General features: G+C 40.9%; 1 protein-coding gene across 1 annotated transcript in view; it reads right to left on the reverse strand.

Moving 5' to 3' along the window:
* ESPL1 (extra spindle pole bodies like 1, separase) overlaps positions 1-20,647 on the reverse strand; it is an 810,416-nt gene that overhangs the window by 331,621 nt on the left and 458,148 nt on the right. The window contains exons 19-20 of the mRNA XM_053708312.1: positions 2,227-2,614; positions 1,742-1,918 (exon numbers count right to left, since the gene is read on the reverse strand). Coding sequence (XP_053564287.1) covers positions 1,742-1,918; positions 2,227-2,614 — 565 coding nt within the window. The remainder of the gene's footprint in view (positions 1-1,741; positions 1,919-2,226; positions 2,615-20,647) is intronic.

A 20,647-nucleotide genomic window follows, 5' to 3' on the forward strand; every position in this document is an offset into this window, starting at 1 on the left:
AACAGGAACACGGCCCTTCAAGTGTGACATGTTAGTAGCCTCGCTCAAGACATGGACTTGAGTGTAAAAAGCAGGCGAAACTGGTCAATGTTGATTGCTTTTGGAGCTGTTAATGAGTCGGGATGGTTTCGCAGAAAGACTTTCCCTGCATCTCCGGACTAACTTTCATCCATGCTCTCACTGAGAGGCTGACAGGACAACTTAAAACTGCAGTTCAAATGCAAAGAGTACTACCCTCCATAAGAGACTACTCCGATCTTCGGCACTTCTCTGCTGTCCTGTGACGGAAGGCAAAGAATGACTGGGGGATGAGAGAAGTGGGGGAGGTATTTAAGCCTTTGTCTGGGGTGTCTGTGCCTCTTTCTGGTGGCCAGGTTCTTAATTCCCAACAGTAATGAATTAAGTTGAGGACTCTCCTCCCCTTTAGATGGAAAAAGGCCCCCTCCAGATGGAGGATCAGCAATGCTATGGGAAAACGGCAGGTGTAGATATATAAGAATGTAGAGTATGCACCTCACTGGACGACAACTCCTCAGAGGTGGATGGCTCCGTGGTATCAAACATGTTTGATATTATAACATTATCAAGGCATATGGAACATAATTGAGAGGGCGGAACTAAGGCCTCCTCACCATATAAACAAGAATTACTTATAAGGAATAGAGGGAGTGCCCTATAAAGTAACATAAACCTTCATCGCTAGTGCAATAACCTGAGAACTAGAGAAATAAAACATTTTATTTTATTAAAAAAAAACGGCACCCTTATACCCCAATGGCTGGGGCATTCACCACCTCCGATGACCCAGACAGTATAGAGATTTGACTGCTCTCTAATAGACACCCGGTCAGGAAAAAGGGAATAATCACATGGTGCACAATGCCCCTGCTATGAGATAGCGCGCCAAGCTTGTATGCGGCACAGCTCTCAAAGTGAAACCTGTATATTCCATAACAGCCCATAACATCTCACACATAAAAGCAGCATAAAATCAAACATATAAGATTATTCCCCCCTGTTCAATAATCCCCCTAAGGAGATATTAACCCTTAATTTTATAAAGATTAAAGGAGTCACACTGTGATCCTGTCTTCTTGTGTTATCATACATGTATAAAATATGAAACAATCTTACCAGAATCTACGCCGTGGAACAGGAGCACGGCCCTTCAAATGTGACATATAGTAGCATCGCTTCTGTCATGGACTTGAGAGAAGAAAGCAGGCAGCGAAACTCGTCAACGCTGATTGCCTATGGAACTGTTAATATGAGTCGGGATGGTTTCGCAGAAAGACTCTCCCTGCATCTCCGGACTAACTTTCATCCATGCTCTCACTGAGAGGCTGACACTACCCTCCATAACAGACTACTCCGAAATTTTCAACACATCTCTGCCAACCTCCTGTGACGAAAGGCAAAGAATGACTGGGGTTATGAGGAAGTGGGGGGAGGTATTTAAGCCTTTGGCTGTGGTGTCTTTCCCTCCTCCTGGTGACCAGGTTCAGTATTTCCCACAAGTAACGAATGCAGCTGTGGACTCTTCCCATATTAAGATGGAAATAAACTCAAAAATAAGCACATTTATAAAAATGATGAAGTTTAAAAACTTTTCAGGAAAAAAAACAAAAAACAGAAAAAGGTTAAAATATGAGGCTAAAGTCAAACCTTTACTAATGCAGATAGTCATAAGAAAATATTAATGAAGATTTTCAAGTAGATAAAAATAATAATAGATTCTTACTTAAAGTAGCTGCCATTGGGGATGACAGTCCTGTGATGCTGAATGGATTTAAATCAATAGCTCTCTCTTTTATGCCATTGGTCCAATTTCCCTGTTCCACTCCAGCATCCCTTCTTAAAACATCACAAGCCGTTACAGTTTTCTCCTTCCTGAGTGGCTTCTGCACCTTCTGGTGCGCTGTGTAAGAAAAAGAAACAATCAATAACTATTAATGCAGAACGTAATTATACAGAGCAAGAGGGATGTTTAATAGATAAGGGCCTCGATCACAATCAGCGGCAGTCGTCCCCCTCCCCCCGATTCTTTTTCAGGGTGAAAAGAATACTGAGCTCGCAAGGTTTTATCAAACAAAATGATATAGTATTGTGATCACTCAAGAAATCCAGCTACCAATTCAGTGGGAAAGCAAAAAGCGTTTGAGAGCAAATTGCTGATATATTGTAATTAAGGAATAAAATTGTGGTATTTATTTTCTGTTCACTCACCTTTGTTTACGTTTTTTTCCTCTGTATCAGATCCTCGCAGTTCATCAATACTTAAATTTAATATCTCCTCTGGTTCCTCGATTATTGCTCTTAGTACCTCCACCTCTTCACAAGCAGCTTCCATTTTTACTCGGCGGCTCCTCCTCTGGGACACAGGAGAGTGTCTCTCTTCTGGAGCCTTTTTTGTACTGGGTCTCCCTCGTCTTGGTTTACTTTTACCCTTTCTTTCTTCATCCTCTGAGTCCTGAGCAGTCTGCATTAAGTTAGCTCTACGTGCATTCCTTCTCTGCTCTCCTGACTTGGCTCGTGCTGTGTTTTTTTTGCAGTTTGGGGCAGAGTTATCATCAGGGTCATCTGGAACATCAAGGTCACTATCGCTAAAAACAACCTGCAAAGAAAGAAAAACAAATTATGTAAGAACCTGATAAATTAATTTCTTTCATAGTGGCAAGAATGAAAAGCTAGTGACGTATGGGATATACATTCCTATAAGGAGGGGGCAAAGTTTCCCAAACCTCAAAATGCCTAAAAAACGAAATTTATGCTTACCTGATAAATTACTTTCTTTTACGATATGACGAGTACACGGATTTCATCCTTACTTGTGGGATATTAACCTCCTGCTAACAGGAAGTGGCAAAGTGCACCACAGAGGAGCTGTATATATAGCCCCTCCCTTCCCCTCCACCCTCAGTCATTCGGCCGAAGGTATAGGAAGAGAAAAGAAAAGGCTAAAAAGGTGCAGAGGTGACTGAAGTTTACAAAAAATATAAAGAAAAACTGTCTTAAAAAGAACAGGGTGGGCCGTGGACTCGTCATATCGTAAAAGAAAGTAATTTATCAGGTAAGCATAAATTTTGATTTCTTTTACAAAAGATATGACGAGTCCACGGATTTCATCCTTACTTGTGGGAAACCAATACCAAAGCAATAGGCCACGGATGAAAGGGAGGGACAAGACAGGAACCTAAACGGAACGCACCACTGCTTGAAGAACCTTTCCTCCAAAAATAGCCTCAGTCGCAGCCTTACAAATCTGTTCAACAGATGCATCGTTTTTAAAAGCCCATGTGGAAGCCACAGCCCTAGTAGAATGAGCCATAATTCTTTCAGGAGGCCGCTGTCCAGCAGTCTCATATGCCAGGCGGATGATACTACTCAGCCAAAAAGAAAGAGAGGTAGCCGTAGCTTTCTGACCCCTGCGCTTTCAAGAATAAACAATGAATAATGAAGATGATTGACAGAAATGCTTAGTTGCCTGTAAGTAAAACTTTAAGGCACGGACCACATCCAAATTATGCAACATACGCTCCTTCTTAGATGAAGGGTTAGGACATAAGGAAGGAACAACAATTTCCCTATTAATATTCTTATTTGAAACAACCTTAGGAAGGAATCCAGGTTTGGTACGTAACACCACCTTATCAGAATGAAAAATAAGATAAGGGGAATCACACTGTAGTGCTGAAAGCTCAGAAACTCTTCGAGCAGAAGAAATAGCAAATAAAAACAGAACTTTCCAAGATAACAATTTGATATCCATAGAATGCATAGGTTCAAATGGAACCCCTTGAAGAACTCGAAGAACTAAATTCAAACTCCAGGGAGGAGTAATTGGTCTAAATACAGGCTTAATTCTAGATAGAGCCTGACAAAAAGACTGAACGTCTGGCACATTTGCCGAAGTTTGTGAAACAGAATTGACAAAGCTGAAATTTGTCCATTTAAGGAACTTCCTGATAACCCTTTCTTCAATCCTTCTTGGAGAAAAGACAAAATCCTAGGAATCCTAACTTTACTCCATGAGTAACCCCTGGATTCACACCAATGAAGATATTTACACCATATCTTATGATTTTTCTAATGACAGGCTTTCTAGCCTGTATCAAAGTATTGATAACTGAATCAGAGAACCATCGTTTCGATAAAAACATAATTTATGCTTACCTGATAAATTCCTTTCTCCTGTAGTGTAGTCAGTCCACGGGTCATCATTACTTCTGGGATATTAACTCCTCCCCAACAGGAAGTGCAAGAGGATCACCCAAGCAGAGCTGCTATATAGCTCCTCCCCTCTACGTCACACCCAGTCATTCGACCGAGAACCAAACGAGAAAGGAGAAACTATAGGGTGCAGTGGTGACTGGAGTATAATTTAAAAATTTAGACCTGCCATAAAAACAGGGCGGGCCGTGGACGGACTACACTACAGGAGAAAGGAATTTATCAGGTAAGCATAAATTATGTTTTCTCCTGTTAAGTGTAGTCAGAATGTCGTCTAGGTACGGAGCCACCGAAATTCCTCGCGGTCTTAGTACCGCCAGAAGAGCGCCCAGAACCTTTGTGAAGATTCTTGGAGCCGTAGCCAATCCGAATGGAAGAGCTACAAACTGGTAATGCCCGTCTAGGAAGGCAAACCTTAGATACCGGTAATGATCTTTGTGAATCGGTATGTGAAGGTAAGCGTCCTTTAAATCCACTGTGGTCATGTACTGACCCTTTTGGATCATGGGTAAGATTGTCCGGATAGTTTCCATTTTGAACGATGGAACTCTTAGGAATTTGTTTAGGATCTTTAAATCCAATATTGGTCTGAAGGTTCCCTCTTTTTTGGGAACCACAAACAGATTTGAGTAAAACCCTTGTCCGTGTTCCGACCGCGGAACTGGGTGGATCACTCCCATTAGTAAAAGGTCTTGTACACAGCGTAGAAACGCCTCTTTCTTTATCTGGATTGTTGACAACCTTGAAAGGTGAAATCTCCCTTGTGGAGGAGAAGCTTTGAAGTCCAGAAGATATCCCTGAGATATGATCTCCAACGCCCAGGGATCCTGGACATCTCTTGCCCAAGCCTGGGCGAAGAGAGAGAGTCTGCCCCCCACTAGATCCGTTTCCGGATCGGGGGCCCTCACTTCATGCTGTCTTAGGGGCAGCAGCAGGTTTTCTGGCCTGCTTGCCCTTGTTCCAGGACTGGTTAGGTTTCCAGCCTTGTCTGTAGCGAGCAACAGCTCCTTCCTGTTTTGGAGCAGAGGAAGTTGATGCTGCTCCTGCCTTGAAGTTACGAAAGGCACGAAAATTAGACTGTCTAGCCCTTGGTTTGGCTCTGTCTTGAGGCAGGGCATGGCCTTTACCTCCCGTAATATCAGCGATAATTTCTTTCAAACCGGGCCCGAATAATGTCTGCCCCTTGAAAGGTATGTTAAGTAATTTAGATTTAGAAGTTACATCAGCTGACCAGGATTTTAGCCAAAGCGCTCTGCGCGCCTGAATGGCGAATCCAGAATTCTTAGCCGTAAGTTTAGTCAAATGTACTACGGCATCAGAAATAAATGAATTAGCTAGCTTAAGGGTTTTAAGCTTGTGTGTAATCTCATCTAATGGAGCTGAGTCAAGGGTCTCTTCCAGAGACTCAAACCAAAATGCTGCCGCAGCCGTGACAGGCGCAATGCATGCAAGGGGTTGCAATATAAAACCTTGTTGAACAAACATTTTCTTAAGGTAACCCTCTAACTTTTTATCCATTGGATCTGAAAAAGCACAGCTATCCTCCACCGGGATAGTGGTACGCTTAGCTAAAGTAGAAACTGCTCCCTCCACCTTAGGGACCGTTTGCCATAAGTCCCGTGTGGTGGCGTCTATTGGAAACATTTTTCTGAATATAGGAGGGGGTGAGAAAGGCACACCGGGTCTATCCCACTCCTTAGTAACAATTTCAGTAAGTCTCTTAGGTATAGGAAAAACGTCAGTACTCGTCGGTACCGCAAAATATTTATCCAACCTACACATTTTCTCTGGTATTGCAACTGTGTTACAATCATTCAGAGCCGCTAACACCTCCCCTAGTAATACATGGAGGTTTTCCAGCTTAAACTTAAAATTTGAAATGTCTGAATCCAGTTTATTTGGATCAGATCCGTCACCCGCAGAATGAAGCTCTCCGTCCTCATGTTCTGCAAATTGTGACGCAGTATCTGACATGGCCCTAATATTATCAGCGCACTCTGTTCTCACCCCAGAGTGATCTCGCTTACCTCTAAGTTCTGGTAATTTAGACAAAACTTCAGTCATAACATTAGCCATGTCCTGTAGTGTGATTTGTAATGGCCGCCCTGAAGTACTCGGCGTTACAATATCACGCACCTCCCGAGCGGGAGATGCAGGTACTGACACGTGAGGCAAGTTAGTCGGCATAACTTCCCCCTCGTTGTTTGGTGAATGATGTTCAATTTGTACAGAATGACTTTTATTTAAAGTAGCATCAATGCAATTAGTACATAAATTTCTATTGGGCTCCACCTTGGCTTTTGCACATATAGCACAGAGATATTCCTCTGAGTCAGACATGTTTAACAAACTAGCAATTAAACTAGCAAGCTTGGAAATACTTTCACTCAATTTACAAGTAATATGAAAAACGCACTGTGCCTTTAAGAAGCACAGAAAAAAACTATGACAGTTGAATAACAATGAACCGGAGAAATTATAAAAACCAAATTTTTCCCGGTAAAGGCATAAATTTAGCAAAGGATTGCCCCCATTAGCAATGGATAACTAACCCTTAATAGCAGAAAAAAAAAATGTACAAAATATAAATGTTTTTTATCACAGTCAAAGCACAATCTCACAGGTCTGCTGTGAGTGATTACCTCCCTCAAAATAATTTTTGAAGACCCTTGAGCTCTGTAGAGACGATCCGGATCATGCAGGGAGAGAAACAGACTTTTGACTGAATTTCTGATGCGTAGCAAAAGCGCCAAAATAGGCCCCTCCCCCTCACACACAGCAGTGAGGGAAGTTCAGTAAATTAAAATAAACGACAGCCAAGTGGAAAAAACAGTGCCCAAAACAATTTTTCACCCAGTACCTCAGATAATTAAACGATTTAGCATGCCGGAAAAAACGTTTAAAATCAAATAACATGAAATGTCATTAAACAGCCTGTTGCTAGACGTTCCCACTGCAAGTTAGGCTAAAAGTTATATGCATATAGTATTATCCCAGTGAAGTGCCATTCCCCAGAATACTGAAGTGTAAACATATATACATAACAGCCTGATACCAGTTGCTACTACTGCATTTAAGGCTGAACTTACATTATATCGGTATTGGCAGTATTTTCTCAGTCAATTCCATTCCTCAGAAAATAATATACTGCAACATACCTCTTTGCAGGTGAACCTGCCCGCTGTCCCCTGATCTGAAGTTTACCTCACTCCTCAGAATGGCCGAGAACAGCAAAATGAATCTTAGCTACGCCGGCTAAAATCATCCAAAAACTCAGGTAGATTCTTCTTCAAATTCTACCTGAGAAGGAACAACACACTCCGGTGCTGTTTTAAAATAACAAACTTTTGATTGAAGATATAAAAACGAAGTATAATCACCACAGTCCTCTCACACATCCCATCTATTAGTTGGGTGCAAGAGAATGACTGGGTGTGACGTAGAGGGGAGGAGCTATATAGCAGCTCTGCTTGGGTGATCCTCTTGCACTTCCTGTTGGGGAGGAGTTAATATCCCAGAAGTAATGATGACCCGTGGACTGACTACACTTAACAGGAGAAATCAAGCGTTCAATCACCACGCAGTCAGTTGCAGAGAAATTAGATTTGGATGTTGGAAAGGACCTTGAATGAGAAGGTCCTGTCTCAACGGAAGTTTCCCCGGTGGCAGAGAGGACATGTCCACTAGATCCGCATACCAAGTCCTGGGTGGCCACGCAGGTGCTATCAGGATCACTGAAACTCTCTCCTGTTTGATTCGAGCAATCACGCGTGGGAGGAGAGGAAACGGTGGAAACACATAAGCTAGGCTGAACAACCAAGGCATCTATCAGTTCGGCCTGAGGATCCCTTGACCGGGATCCGTATCTTGGAAGCTTGGCATTCTGACGAGATGACATCAAATCCAATTGCGGTCTGCCCCATCTGAGAATCAATGAGGCAAATACCTCCGGGTGAAGTTCCCACTTCCCCGGATGAAAAGTCTTTCGAGTTAGAAAATCTGCTTCCCAGTTGTCTATTCCTGGGATGTAGATCGCTGACAGATGACAAGAGTGGGCCTCTGCCCAAATGATTATCTTGGATACTTCTATCATCGCTAAGGAACTCCTTGTTCCCCCTGATGATTGACATATGCCACAGTCGTTATGTTATCCGACTGGAATCTGATTAATTTGGCCGAAGCCAACTGAGGCCATGCCTGAAGCGCATTGAATATTGCCCTAAGTTCCAAAATAGTGATTGGAAGTAGAGACTCCACTTGAGCCCAAACACCCTGAGCCTTCAGGGAATCCCAAACTGCACCCCAGCCCAGAAGGCTGGTATCTGTTTTCACTATCACCCACGAGGGTCTGCGGAAACAAGTCCCCTGGGACAGATGATCCGGCGACAACCACCAAAGAAGAGAGTTTCTGGTCTCTTCTTTGGAGATAAATCCGCATAATCCCCATTCCACTGACCGAGCATGCACAGTTGCAGTGGTCTGAGATGAAAGCGAGCAAACGGAACGATGTCCATTGCCGCTACCATTAATCCGATTACCTCCATACACTGAGCCACTGATGGCCGAGGAATGGACTGAAGTGCTCTGCAAGTATTCAAAATCCTTGATTCAGAAATACTTTCATGGCTACCGAGTCTATCAGAGTTCCCAAGAATGGAACCCTTGTCTGTGGAACAAGTGAACTCTTCTCTATGTTCACCCTCCAGCCGTGAGTTCTCAGAAAAGACAACACTGTGTCCATGTGAGATTTTGTCAGATATATTGACGCCTGAATCAGAATATCGTCCAGATAAGGCGTCACCGGTGTCCCTTACGGTCTGAGAACCACCAAAAGAGACCCTAGAACCTTTGTGAAGATTCTGGATGCTGTGGCCAACCCGAAAGGAAGAGCCACAAACTGATAATGTTTGTCCGAGAAGGCAAACCTTAGAAACCGATGATGATCTTTGTGGATTGGAATATGAAGGTAAGCATCCTTCAAATCCACGGTAGTCATATATTGACCCTCCTGGATCATTGGCAAAATCGTTCAAATTGTCTCCATCTTGAATGATGAAACTCTATTTCTAATTTGTTTTGGGGACCACAAATAGGTTTGAATAAAACCCGTCCCTGTTCCAATTTTGGAACAGGACAGATTTCTCCCATAGTAAAAACATAATTTATGTAAGAACTTACCTGATAAATTCATTTCTTTCATATTAGCAAGAGTCCATGAGCTAGTGACGTATGGGATATACATTCCTACCAGGAGGGGCAAAGTTTCCCAAACCTCAAAATGCCTATAAATACACCCCTCACCACACCCACAATTCAGTTTAACGAATAGCCAAGAAGTGGGGTGATAAAAAAGTGCGAAAGCATATAAAATAAGGAATTGGAATAATTGTGCTTTATACAAAATCATAACCACCACAAAAAAAGGGCGGGCCTCATGGACTCTTGCTAATATGAAAGAAATGAATTTATCAGGTAAGTTCTTACATAAATTATGTTTTCTTTCATGTAATTAGCAAGAGTCCATGAGCTAGTGACGTATGGGATAATGATTACCCAAGATGTGGATCTTTCCACACAAGAGTCACTAGAGAGGGAGGGATAAAATAAAGACAGCCAATTCCTGCTGAAAATAATCCACACCCAGAATAAAATTTTAATGAAAAAACATAAGCAGAAGATTCAAACTGAAACCACTGCCTGAAGTACGTTTCTACCAAAAACTGCTTCAGAAAAAGAAAACACATCAAAATGGTAGAATTTAGTAAAAGTATGCAAAGAGGACCAAGTTGCTGTAGTGCAAATCTGATCAACCGAAGCTTCATTCTTAAACGCCCAGGAAGTAGAAACTGACCTAGTAGAATGAGCTGTAATCCTTTGAGGCGGAGTGTTACCCGACTCAACATAGGCATGATGAAATAAAGATTTCAACCAAGATGCCAAAGAAATGGCAGAAGCTTTCTGGTCTTTTCTAGAACCGGAAAAGATGACAAATAGACTAGAAGTCTTTCGGAAAGACTTAGTAGCTTCAACATAATATTACAAAGCTCTAACAGCATCCAAAGAATGCAATGATTTCTCCTTAGAATTCATAGGATTAGGACATAATGAAGGAACCACAATTTCTCTACTAATGTTGTTAGAATTCACAACCTTAGGTAAAAAATTCAAAAGAAGTTCGCAGCACCGCCTTATCCTGATGCAAAATCAGAAAAGGAGACTCACAAAAAAGAGTAGATAATTCAGAGACTCTTCTGGCAGAAGAGATGGCCAAAAGAAACAAAACTTTCCAAGAAAGTAATATAACGACCAAAGAATGCATGGGTTCAAAAGGAGAAGCTTGAAGAGCCCCCAGAACCAAATTCAAACTCCAAAGAGGAGAAATTGACTTAACGACAGGTTTTATACGAACCAAAGCTTGTACAAAACAATGAATATCAGGAAGAATAGCAATCCTTCTGTGAAAAAGAACAGAAAGAGCAGAGATTTGTCTTTCAAGAAACTTGCGGACTAACCTTTATCTAAACTATCCTGAAGAAATATAAGTCTTCCAGACTCTATAATATATCTCTCTAGATACAGATTTACGAGACTGTCACATAGTATCAATCACAGAGTCAGAGAAACCTCTTTGACCAAGAATCAAGCGTTCAAACTCCACACCTTAAAATTAAGATTTTGAGATCCTGATGGAAAAAAGAACCTTGAGACAGAAAGACTGGTCTTAACGGAAGAGTCCACAGCTGGCAAGAGGCCATCCGGACAAGATCCGCATACCAAAACCTGTGAGGCCATGCTGGAGCTACCAGCAGGACAAACGAGCATTCCTTTAGAATATTAGAGAATACCCTTGGAAGAAGAACTAGAGGCGGAAAGATATAGGCAGGATGACACTTTTAAGGAAGAGATAATGCATCCACTGCCTCCGCCCGAGGATCCCTGGATCCGGACAGATACCAGGGAAGTTTCTTGTTTAGATGAGAAGCCATCAGATCTATTTCTGAGAGTTCCCACATTTGAACAATCTGAGGAAATACCTCTGGGTGAAGACCATTCGCCCAGGAGCAACGTTTGGCGACTGAGATAATCCGCTTTCCAATTGTCCATACCTGGGATATGAACCGCAGAGATTAGACAGCAGCTGGATTCCGCCCAAACCAAAATTCGAGATACTTCTTTCATAGCCAGAGGACTGTGAGTCCCTCCTTGATGATTGATGTATGCCACAGTTGTGACATTGTCTGTCTGAAAACAAATGAACAACTCTCTCTTCAGAAGAGGCCAAGACTGAAGAGCTCTGAAATTGCACGGAGTTCCAAAATATTGATCGGAAATCTCACCTCCTGAGATTCCCAAACCCCTTGTGCCGTCAGATACCCCCACACAGCTCCCCAACCTGTAAGACTTGCATCTGTTGAGATTATAGTCCAGGTCGGAAGAACAAAGAAGCCCCCTGAACTAAACGATGGTGATCTGCCCACCATGTCAGAGAGTGTCGTATAATCGGTTTAAAGATATTAATTGAGATATCTTTGAGTAATCCCTGCACCATTGGTTCAGCATATAGAGCTGAAGAGGTCGCATGTGAAAACGAGCAAAGGAGATCGCATCTGATGCGGCAGTCCTAAGACCTAAAATTTCCATGCATAAGGCTACCAAAGGGAATGATTGTGACTGAAGGTTTTGACAAGCTGATATCAATGTTAAACGTCTCTTGTCTGACAAGGACAGAGTCATAGACACTGAATCTATTCTAGAAACCTAAAAAGGTTACACTTGTCTGAGGAATCAATGAACTGATTGGTAAATTGATCCTCCAACCATGAACTTGAAGAAACAACACAAGTCGATTCGTATGAGATTCTTCGAAAATGAGAAGACTGAGCAAGTACCCAGATATTGTCCAATAAGGAAATACCAAAAAAACCCTGTTCTCTGATTACAGAAAGAAGGGCACCGAGAACCTTTGAAAAAAATTCTTGGAACTGAGGCTAGGCCAAACGGTAGAGCCACAAAACTGGTAATGCTTGTCTAAAAAGAGAATCTCAGACACTAAAAGTGATCTGGATGAATCGGAATATGTAGATACACATCCTGTAAATCTATTGTAGACATATAATGCTCTTGCTAAACAAAAGGCAGGACAGTCCTACAGTAACCATCTTGAATGTTGGTATCCTTACATAACGATTCAATATTGATAGATCCGGAACTGGTCTGAAGGAATTGACCTTCTTTGGTACAATGAAGAGATAAAATAAAACCCCAGCCCCTGTTCCAGAACTGGAACTGGCATAATTACTCCAGCCAACTCTAGATCTGAAACACATTTCAGAAATGCTGAGCCTTTGCTGTGTTAACTGGGACACGGGAAAGAAAAAAATCTCTTAGCAGGAGGTCTTAACTGAAGCCAATTCTGTACCTTTCTGAAACAATGTTCTGAAACCAGAAATTGAGAACGGAATTGATCAAAATTTCTTTGAAGAAAACGTAATCTGCCCCATACCAGCTGAGCTGGAATAAGGTCCGCACCTTCATGGGTACTTAGGAGCTGGCTATAGGTTTTCTAAAAGGCTTGGATATATTCCAAACTGGAAATAGTTTCCAAACTGATACCGCTCCTGAGAATGAAGGATCAGGCTTTAGTTCCTTATTGTGAGGAAAGGAACGAAATGATTATTAGACCTAAATTTACCTTAGATTTTTTATCCTTTGGAAAAAAAGTTCCCTTCCTTCCAGACACAGTTGAAATAATAATTTATTACCCTGGAAAGAAAGGGAAAGCAAAGTTGACTTAGAAGACATATCAGTATTCCAAGTTTAATCCATAAAGCTTTTCTAGCTAAAATAGCTAGAGACATATACCTGACATCAACTCTAATGATATCAAAAGATGGTATCACCAATAAAATTATTAGCATGTTATAGAATAATAATAATGCTATAAAATTATGATCTGTTACTTGTTGCGCTAAAGCTTCTAACCAAAAAGTTGAAGCTGCAGCAACATCCGCTAAAAATATAGCAAGTCTAAGAAGATTACCTGAACATAAGTAAGCTTTTCTTAGAAGGATTCAATTTTCCTATCTAAAGGATCCTTAAATGAATTACTATCTGCCGTAGGAATAGTAGCACATTTAGCAGGAGTAGAGACAGCCCCATAACCTTAGGGATTTTGTCCCAAAAAAACTCTAATCTGTCAGATGGCACAGGATATAATTGCTTAAACGTTTAGAAGGAGTAAAAGAATTACCCAAATTATTCCATTCCCTGGAAATTACTTCAGAAATAGCATCAGGGAGATTAAACACTTCTGGAATAACTACAGGAGATTTAAAAACCTTATTTAAACATTTAGATTTAGAATCAAGAGGACCAGAATCCTCTATTTCTAATGCAATTAATACTTCTTTAAATAAAGAACGAATAAATTCCATCTTGAACAAATACAAAGATTTACCAGCATCAACCTCTGAGACAGAAACCTCTGAACCAGAAGAACCATTATCAGTATCAGAATGATGATGTTCATTTAAAAATTCATCTGAAAAAAGAGAAGTTTCAAAAGACTTTTATGTAAACTAGAAGGAGAAATAACAGACATAGCCTTCTTAATGGATTTAAAAAATAAAATCTCTTATGTTTATCAGGAACACTCTGAAAATTAGATGTTGACAGAACAGCAACAGGTAATGTAACAGTACTAAAGGAAATTTTATCTGCATTAATAAGTTTGTCATGACATGCAATACAAACAACAGCTGGAGAAACAGATACCAAAAATTATAGCAGATACACTTAGCTTGGTAGCTCCAGCAGTAGACAGCGATTTTCCTGTAGTATCTTCTGACTCAGATGCAACGTGAGACATCTTGCAATATGTAAGAGAAAAAACAACATATAAAGCAAAATTGATCAAATTCCTTAAATGACAGTTTCAGGAATGGGAAAAAATGCCAAAGAACAAGCTTCTAGCAACCAGAAGCACTGAAAAAATAAGACTTAAATAATGTGGAGACAAAAGCGACGCCCTTATTTTTTAGCGCCAAATAAGACGCCCACATTATTTGGCGCCTAAATGCTTTTGGCGCCAAAAATGACGCCACATCCGGAACGCCAACATTTTTGGCGCAAAATAACGTCAAAAAATGACGCAACTTCCGGCGACACGTATGACGCCGGAAACGGAAAAGAATTTTTGCGCCAAAAAAGTCAGCGCCAAGAATGACGCAATAAAATGAAGCATTTTCAGCCCCCGCGAGCCTAACAGCTCACAGGAAAAAAAAGAGTCAAATTTTTGAAGGTAAGAAAAAATGATTAATTCAAATGCATTATCCCAAATATGAAACTGACTGTCTGAAAAATAAAGAAAGTTGAACATTCTGAGTCAAGGCAAATAAATGTTTGAATACATATATTTAGAACTTTATAAACAAAGTGCCCAACCATAGCTTAGAGTGTCACAGAAAATAAGATTTACTTACCCCAGGACACTCATCTACATGTTGTAGAAAGCCAAACCAGTACTGAAACGAGAATCAGCAGAGGTAATGGTATATATAAGAGTATATCGTCGATCTGAAAAGGGAGGTAAGAGATGAATCTCTACGACCGATAACAGAGAACCTATGAAATAGACCCCGTAGAAGGAGATCACTGCATTCAAATAGGCAATACTCTCCTCACATCCCTCTGACATTCACTGCACGCTGAGAGGAAAACCGGGATCCAACTTGCTGCGGAGCGCATATCAACGTAGAATCTAGCACAAACTTACTTCACCACCTCCATCGGAGGCAAAGTTTGTAAAAACTGAATTGTGGGTGTGGTGAGGGGTGTATTTATAGGCATTTTGAGGTTTGGGAAACTTTGCCCCTCCTGGTAGGAATGTATATCCCATACGTCACTAGCTCATGGACTCTTGCTAATTACATGAAAGAAAAGGTCTTTTACACAGCGTAAGAACGCCACTCTCTTAATCTGGTTTGCAGATAATTTTGAAAGATGAAATCTCCCTCTTGGGAGAAAATCCTTGAATTCCAATTGATAACCATGGGTCACTATTTCTAGTGCCCAGGAATCCTGAAGTCTCTTGCCCAAGCCTGAGCAAAGAAAGTCTGCCCCCTACTAGATCCGGTCCCAGATTGGGGGCCACCCCTTCATGCTGTCTTAGGACCAGCAGTGGTTTTTTTTGGATTGTTTACCCTTATTCCAGTTCTGATTGGGTCTCCAGACTGACTTAGATTTGGAAAGATTCCTTTCCTGCTTTGTGGAAGAAGAAGCGGGGGGGGGGGGGTCCTCCTTTAAAGTTACGAAAGTAACGAAAATTAATCTGTTTACCCCTCATTTTAACCGACCTATCCTGAGGTAGGGCATGGCCTTTACCTCCTGTAATATCAGAAATGATCTCCTTCAATTCTGGCCCAAAAAGGGTCTTACCTTTAAAGGGATTAGCTAAAAGCTTATGTTTTGATGACACATCAGCAGACCAAGATTTGAGCCACAATGCTCTATGTGCTAAAATAGCAAATCCTGCATTTTTTGCCGCTAATTTAGCAAATTGAAAAGCGGCATCAGTAATAAAAGAATTAGCTAGCTTAAGACCCTTAATTCTATCAAGAATGTCATCTAATGGAGTCTCAATCTTAAGAGACTCTTCTAGAGCCTCAAATCAAAAAGCTGCTGCAGTAGTTACTGGAACAATGCAAGCCGTAGGTTGTAAAAGAAATCCCTGATGAACAAATAATTTCTTTAATAGACCCTCTAATTTCTTATCCATAGGGTCCTTGAAAGCACAACTATCCTCAATGGGTATAGTAGTACGCTTAGCAAGGGAAGATATGGCTCCCTCTACCTTAGGGACCATTTGCCATGAGTTCCGAATGGTATCTGATATAGGAAACATTTTCTTAAAATTAGGAGAGGGAGAAAACGGTATACCTGGTCTATCCCATTCCTTACTAATAATCTCCGAAATTCTCTTAGGAACCGGAAAAACATCAGTGTAAGTATGAACTTCCAAAAATGTATCCATTTTACACAACTTCTCTGGAGGAATCACAATAGGATCACAATCATCCAGAGTCGCTAAAACCTCCCTAAGCAACAGGCGGAGGTGTTCAAGCTTAAATTTAAGTGACATTGCATCCGAATCTGTCTGAGGCAAAACATTCCCTGAATCAGAAATTTCCCCTCAGACAGTAATTCCCTGATCCCCAACTCAGAGCATTGTGAGCACAGCCAGTAAAACATAGAGACAAAACATTCTTTAGATATTATCAGTGAAAGAAGAAAAAAATAAGGTAGGAATAGTAAAATTGAAATCAGTTGATGGTAGAATAATAGAAGGAGATAAGAAGATTGCAGACTATCTCAATGATTACTTCTGTTCTGTTTTCACAAAAGATTGTGAAGATACAATGTCTACATAAAGGGATGCTACGAAAAAACAATTTATGTAAGAACTTACCTGATAAATTCATTTCTTTCATATTAGCAAGAGTCCATGAGCTAGTGACGTATGGGATATACATTCCTACCAGGAGGGGCAAAGTTTCCCAAACCTCAAAAAGCCTATAAATACACCCCTTACCACACCCACAATTCAGTTTAACGAATAGCCACCAAGAAGTGGGGTGATAAGAAAGGATCGAAAGCATCAAAAAATAAGGAATTGGAATAATTGTGCTTTATACAAAAAAATCATAACCACCACAAAAAAGGGTGGGCCTCATGGACTCTTGCTAATATGAAAGAAATACATAAATTATGTTTTCTTTCATGTAATTAGCAAGAGTCCATGAGCTAGTGACGTATGGGATAGCAGATACCCAAGATGTGGAACTTCCACGCAAGAGTCACTAGAGAGGGAGGGATAAAATAAAGACAGCCAATTCCGCTGAAAAAATAATCCACAACCCAAATAAAACAAGTTTTAATCTTATAATGAAAAAAACTGAAATTATAAGCAGAAGAATCAAACTGAAACAGCTGCCTGAAGTACTTTTCTACCAAAAACTGCTTCAGAAGAAGAGAAAACATCAAAATGGTAGAATTTAGTAAAAGTATGCAAAGAAGACCAAGTTGCTGCTTTGCAAATCTGATCAACAGAAGCTTCATTCCTAAAAGCCCAGGAAGTAGAAACTGACCTAGTAGAATGAGCCGTAATCCTTTGAGGCGGGGATTTACCCAACTCTACATAAGCATGGTGAATCAAAGACTTTAACCAAGATGCCAAAGAAATGGCAGAAGCCTTCTGACCTTTCATAGAACCAGAAAAGATAACAAATAGACTAGAAGTCTTTCTGAAGTCCTTAGTAGCTTCAACATAATATTCCAAAGCTCTTACTATATCCAAAGAATGTAAAGATCTCTCCAGAGAATTCTTAGGATTAGGACACAATGAAGGGACAACAATTTCTCTACTAATGTTGTTAGAATTCACAACCTTAGGTAAAAAATTAAATGAAGTCCGCAAAACCGCCTTATCCTGATGAAAAATCAGAAAAGGAGATTCACAAGAAAGAGCAGATAACTCAGAAACTCTTCTAGCAGAAGAGATGGCCAAAAGGAACAAAACTTTCCAAGAAAGTAATTTAATATCCAGAGAATGCATAGGTTCAAACGGAGAAGCCTGTAAAGCCCTCAGAACCAAATTGAGACTCCAAGGAGGAGAGATTGACTTAATGACAGGCTTGATACGAACCAAAGCCTGTACAAAACAATGAATATCAGGATGATTAGCAATCTTTCTGTGAAAAAGAACAGAAAGAGCAGAGATTTGTCCTTTCAAGGAACTTGCAGACAAACTCTTATCCAAACCATCTTGAAGAAATTGTAAAATTCTAGGAATTCTAAAGGGATGCCAAGAGAATTTATGTGAAGAACACCAAGAAATTTAAGTCTTCCAGACTCGGAAATAGATCTTTCTAGACACAGATTTACGAGCCTGTAACATAGCATTAAATCACTAAGTCAGAGAAACCTCTATGACTAAGTATTAAGCATTCAATCTCCATACCTTCAAATTTAATGATTTGAGATCCTGATGGAAAAATGGGCCTTGAGACAGGTTTGCCCTTAACGGAAGTGACCAAGTTGGCAACTTGCCATCCGAACGAGATCTGCATACCAAAACCTGTGTGGCCATGCTGGAGACACCAGCAGTACAAACGAACGCTCCATTAGGATTTTTGAAATCACTCTTGGAAGAAGAACTAGAGGCGGAAAGACATAAGCAGGTTGATAATTCCATGGAAGTGAATGCGTCCACTGCTTCCGCCTGAGGATCCCTGGATCTGGACAGATACCTGGGAAGTTTCTTGTTTAGATGAGAGGCCATCAGATCTATTTCTGGAAACCCCCAGATTTGAACAATCTGAAGAAATACCTCTGGGTGAAGAGACCATTCGCCCGGATGTAACGTCTGGCGACTGAGATAATCCGCTTCCCAATTGTCTATACCTGGGATGTGAACCGCAGAAATTAGACAGGAGCTGGATTCCGCCCATACAAGTATCCAAGATACTTCTTTCATAGCCTGAGGACTGTGAGTCCCCCCTTAATGATTGACATATGCCACGGTTGTGATATTGTCTGTCTGAAAACAAATAAATGATTCTCTCTTCAGAAGAGGCCAGAACTGAAGAGCTCTGAAAATCGCACGGAGTTCCAAAATGTTGATTGGTAATTTGTCTCTTGAGATTCCCAAACCCCCTGCGCTGTCAGAGATCCCCATACAGCTCCCCAACCTAAAAGACTCGCATCTGTTGAGATCACAGTCCAGGTTGGACGAACAAAAGAGGCCCCTTGAACTAAACGATGGTGATCCAACCACTAAGTTAGAGAAGATCGAACATTGGGATTTAAGGATATTAATTGTGATATCTTTGTATAATCCCTGCACCACTGGTTCAGCATACAAAGCTGGAGAGGTCTCATGTGAAAACGAGCAAAAGGGATCGCGTCCAATGCAGCAGTCATGAGACCTAAAATTTCCATGCACAAAGCTACCGAAGGGAAAGATTGAGACTGAAGGTTTTGACAAGATGAAACCAATTTTAGACGTCTCTTTTCTGTTAGAGATAAAGTCATGGACAATGAATCTATTTGGAAACCAAAAATGGTTACCCTTGTCTGAGGAATCAAGGAACTCTTTGGTAAATTGATCCTCCAACCATGTCTTTGAAGAAACAACACAAGTTGATTCGTGTGAGATTCTGCAGAATGTAAAGACTGAGCAAGTACCAAGATATCGTCCAAATAAGGAAATACCGCAATACCCTGCTCCCTTATTACAGAAATGAGGGCACCGAGAACCTTCGAAAAGATCCTTGGAGCTGTTGCTAGGCCAAAAGGAAGGGCAACAAACTGGTAATGCTTGTCTAGAAAAGAGAATCTCAGGAAATGATAATGGTCCGGATGAATTGGAATATGAAGATATGCATCCTGTAAGTCTATTGTGGACATATAATGCCCTTGCAGAACAAAAGGCAGAATAGTCCTTATAGTCACCATCTTGAATGTTGGTATCCTTACATAACGATTCAATATTTTTAGATCCAGAACTGGTCTGAAAGAATTCTCCTTCTTTGGAACAATGAACAGATTTGAATAAAACCCCAGGCCCTGTTCCAGAACTGGAACTGGCACAATTACCCCAGCTGACTCCAGATCTGAAACACATTTCAGAAACGCTTGAGCCTTTACTGGGTTTACTGGAATGCGTGAAAGAAAGAATCTTCTCACAGGCGGTCTTACCATGAAACCTATTCTGTACCCTTGTGAAACAATGTTATAAATCCAAAGACTTTGAATCGAATTGATCCAAACATCTTTGAAAAATCGTAACCTACCCCTACCAGTTGTGCTGGAATGAGGGCTGCACCTTCATGCGGATTTGGGAGCTGGTTTTGACTTTCTAAAAGGCTTGGATTTATTCCAGACTGGAGAAGGTTTCCAAACGGAAACTGTTCCTTTAGAGGAAGGGTCAGGCTTTTGTTCCTTATTCTGACAAAAGGAACAAAAACGATTAGCAGCCCGATATTTACCTTTAGATTTTTTATCCTGAGGTAAAAAGGCTCCCTTCCCCCCAGTAACAGTTGAAATTATTGAGTCTAACTGAGAACCAAATAATTTATTACCATGGAAAGAAAGAGAAAACATAATTTATGCTTACCTGATAAATTCCTTTCTCCTGTAGTGTAGTCAGTCCACGGGTCATCATTACTTATGGGATATTAACTCCTCCCCAACAGGAAGTGCAAGAGGATCACCCAAGCAGAGCTGCTATATAGCTCCTCCCCTCTACGTCACACCCAGTCATTCGACCAGGAACCAAACGAGAAAGGAGAAACTATAGGGTGCAGTGGTGACTGGAGTATAATTAAAAAATTTAGACCTGCCTTAAACAACAGGGCGG

Source organism: Bombina bombina, chromosome 3, assembly GCF_027579735.1.
Source record: "Bombina bombina isolate aBomBom1 chromosome 3, aBomBom1.pri, whole genome shotgun sequence".
Classification (NCBI taxonomy): Eukaryota; Metazoa; Chordata; class Amphibia; order Anura; family Bombinatoridae; genus Bombina; species Bombina bombina.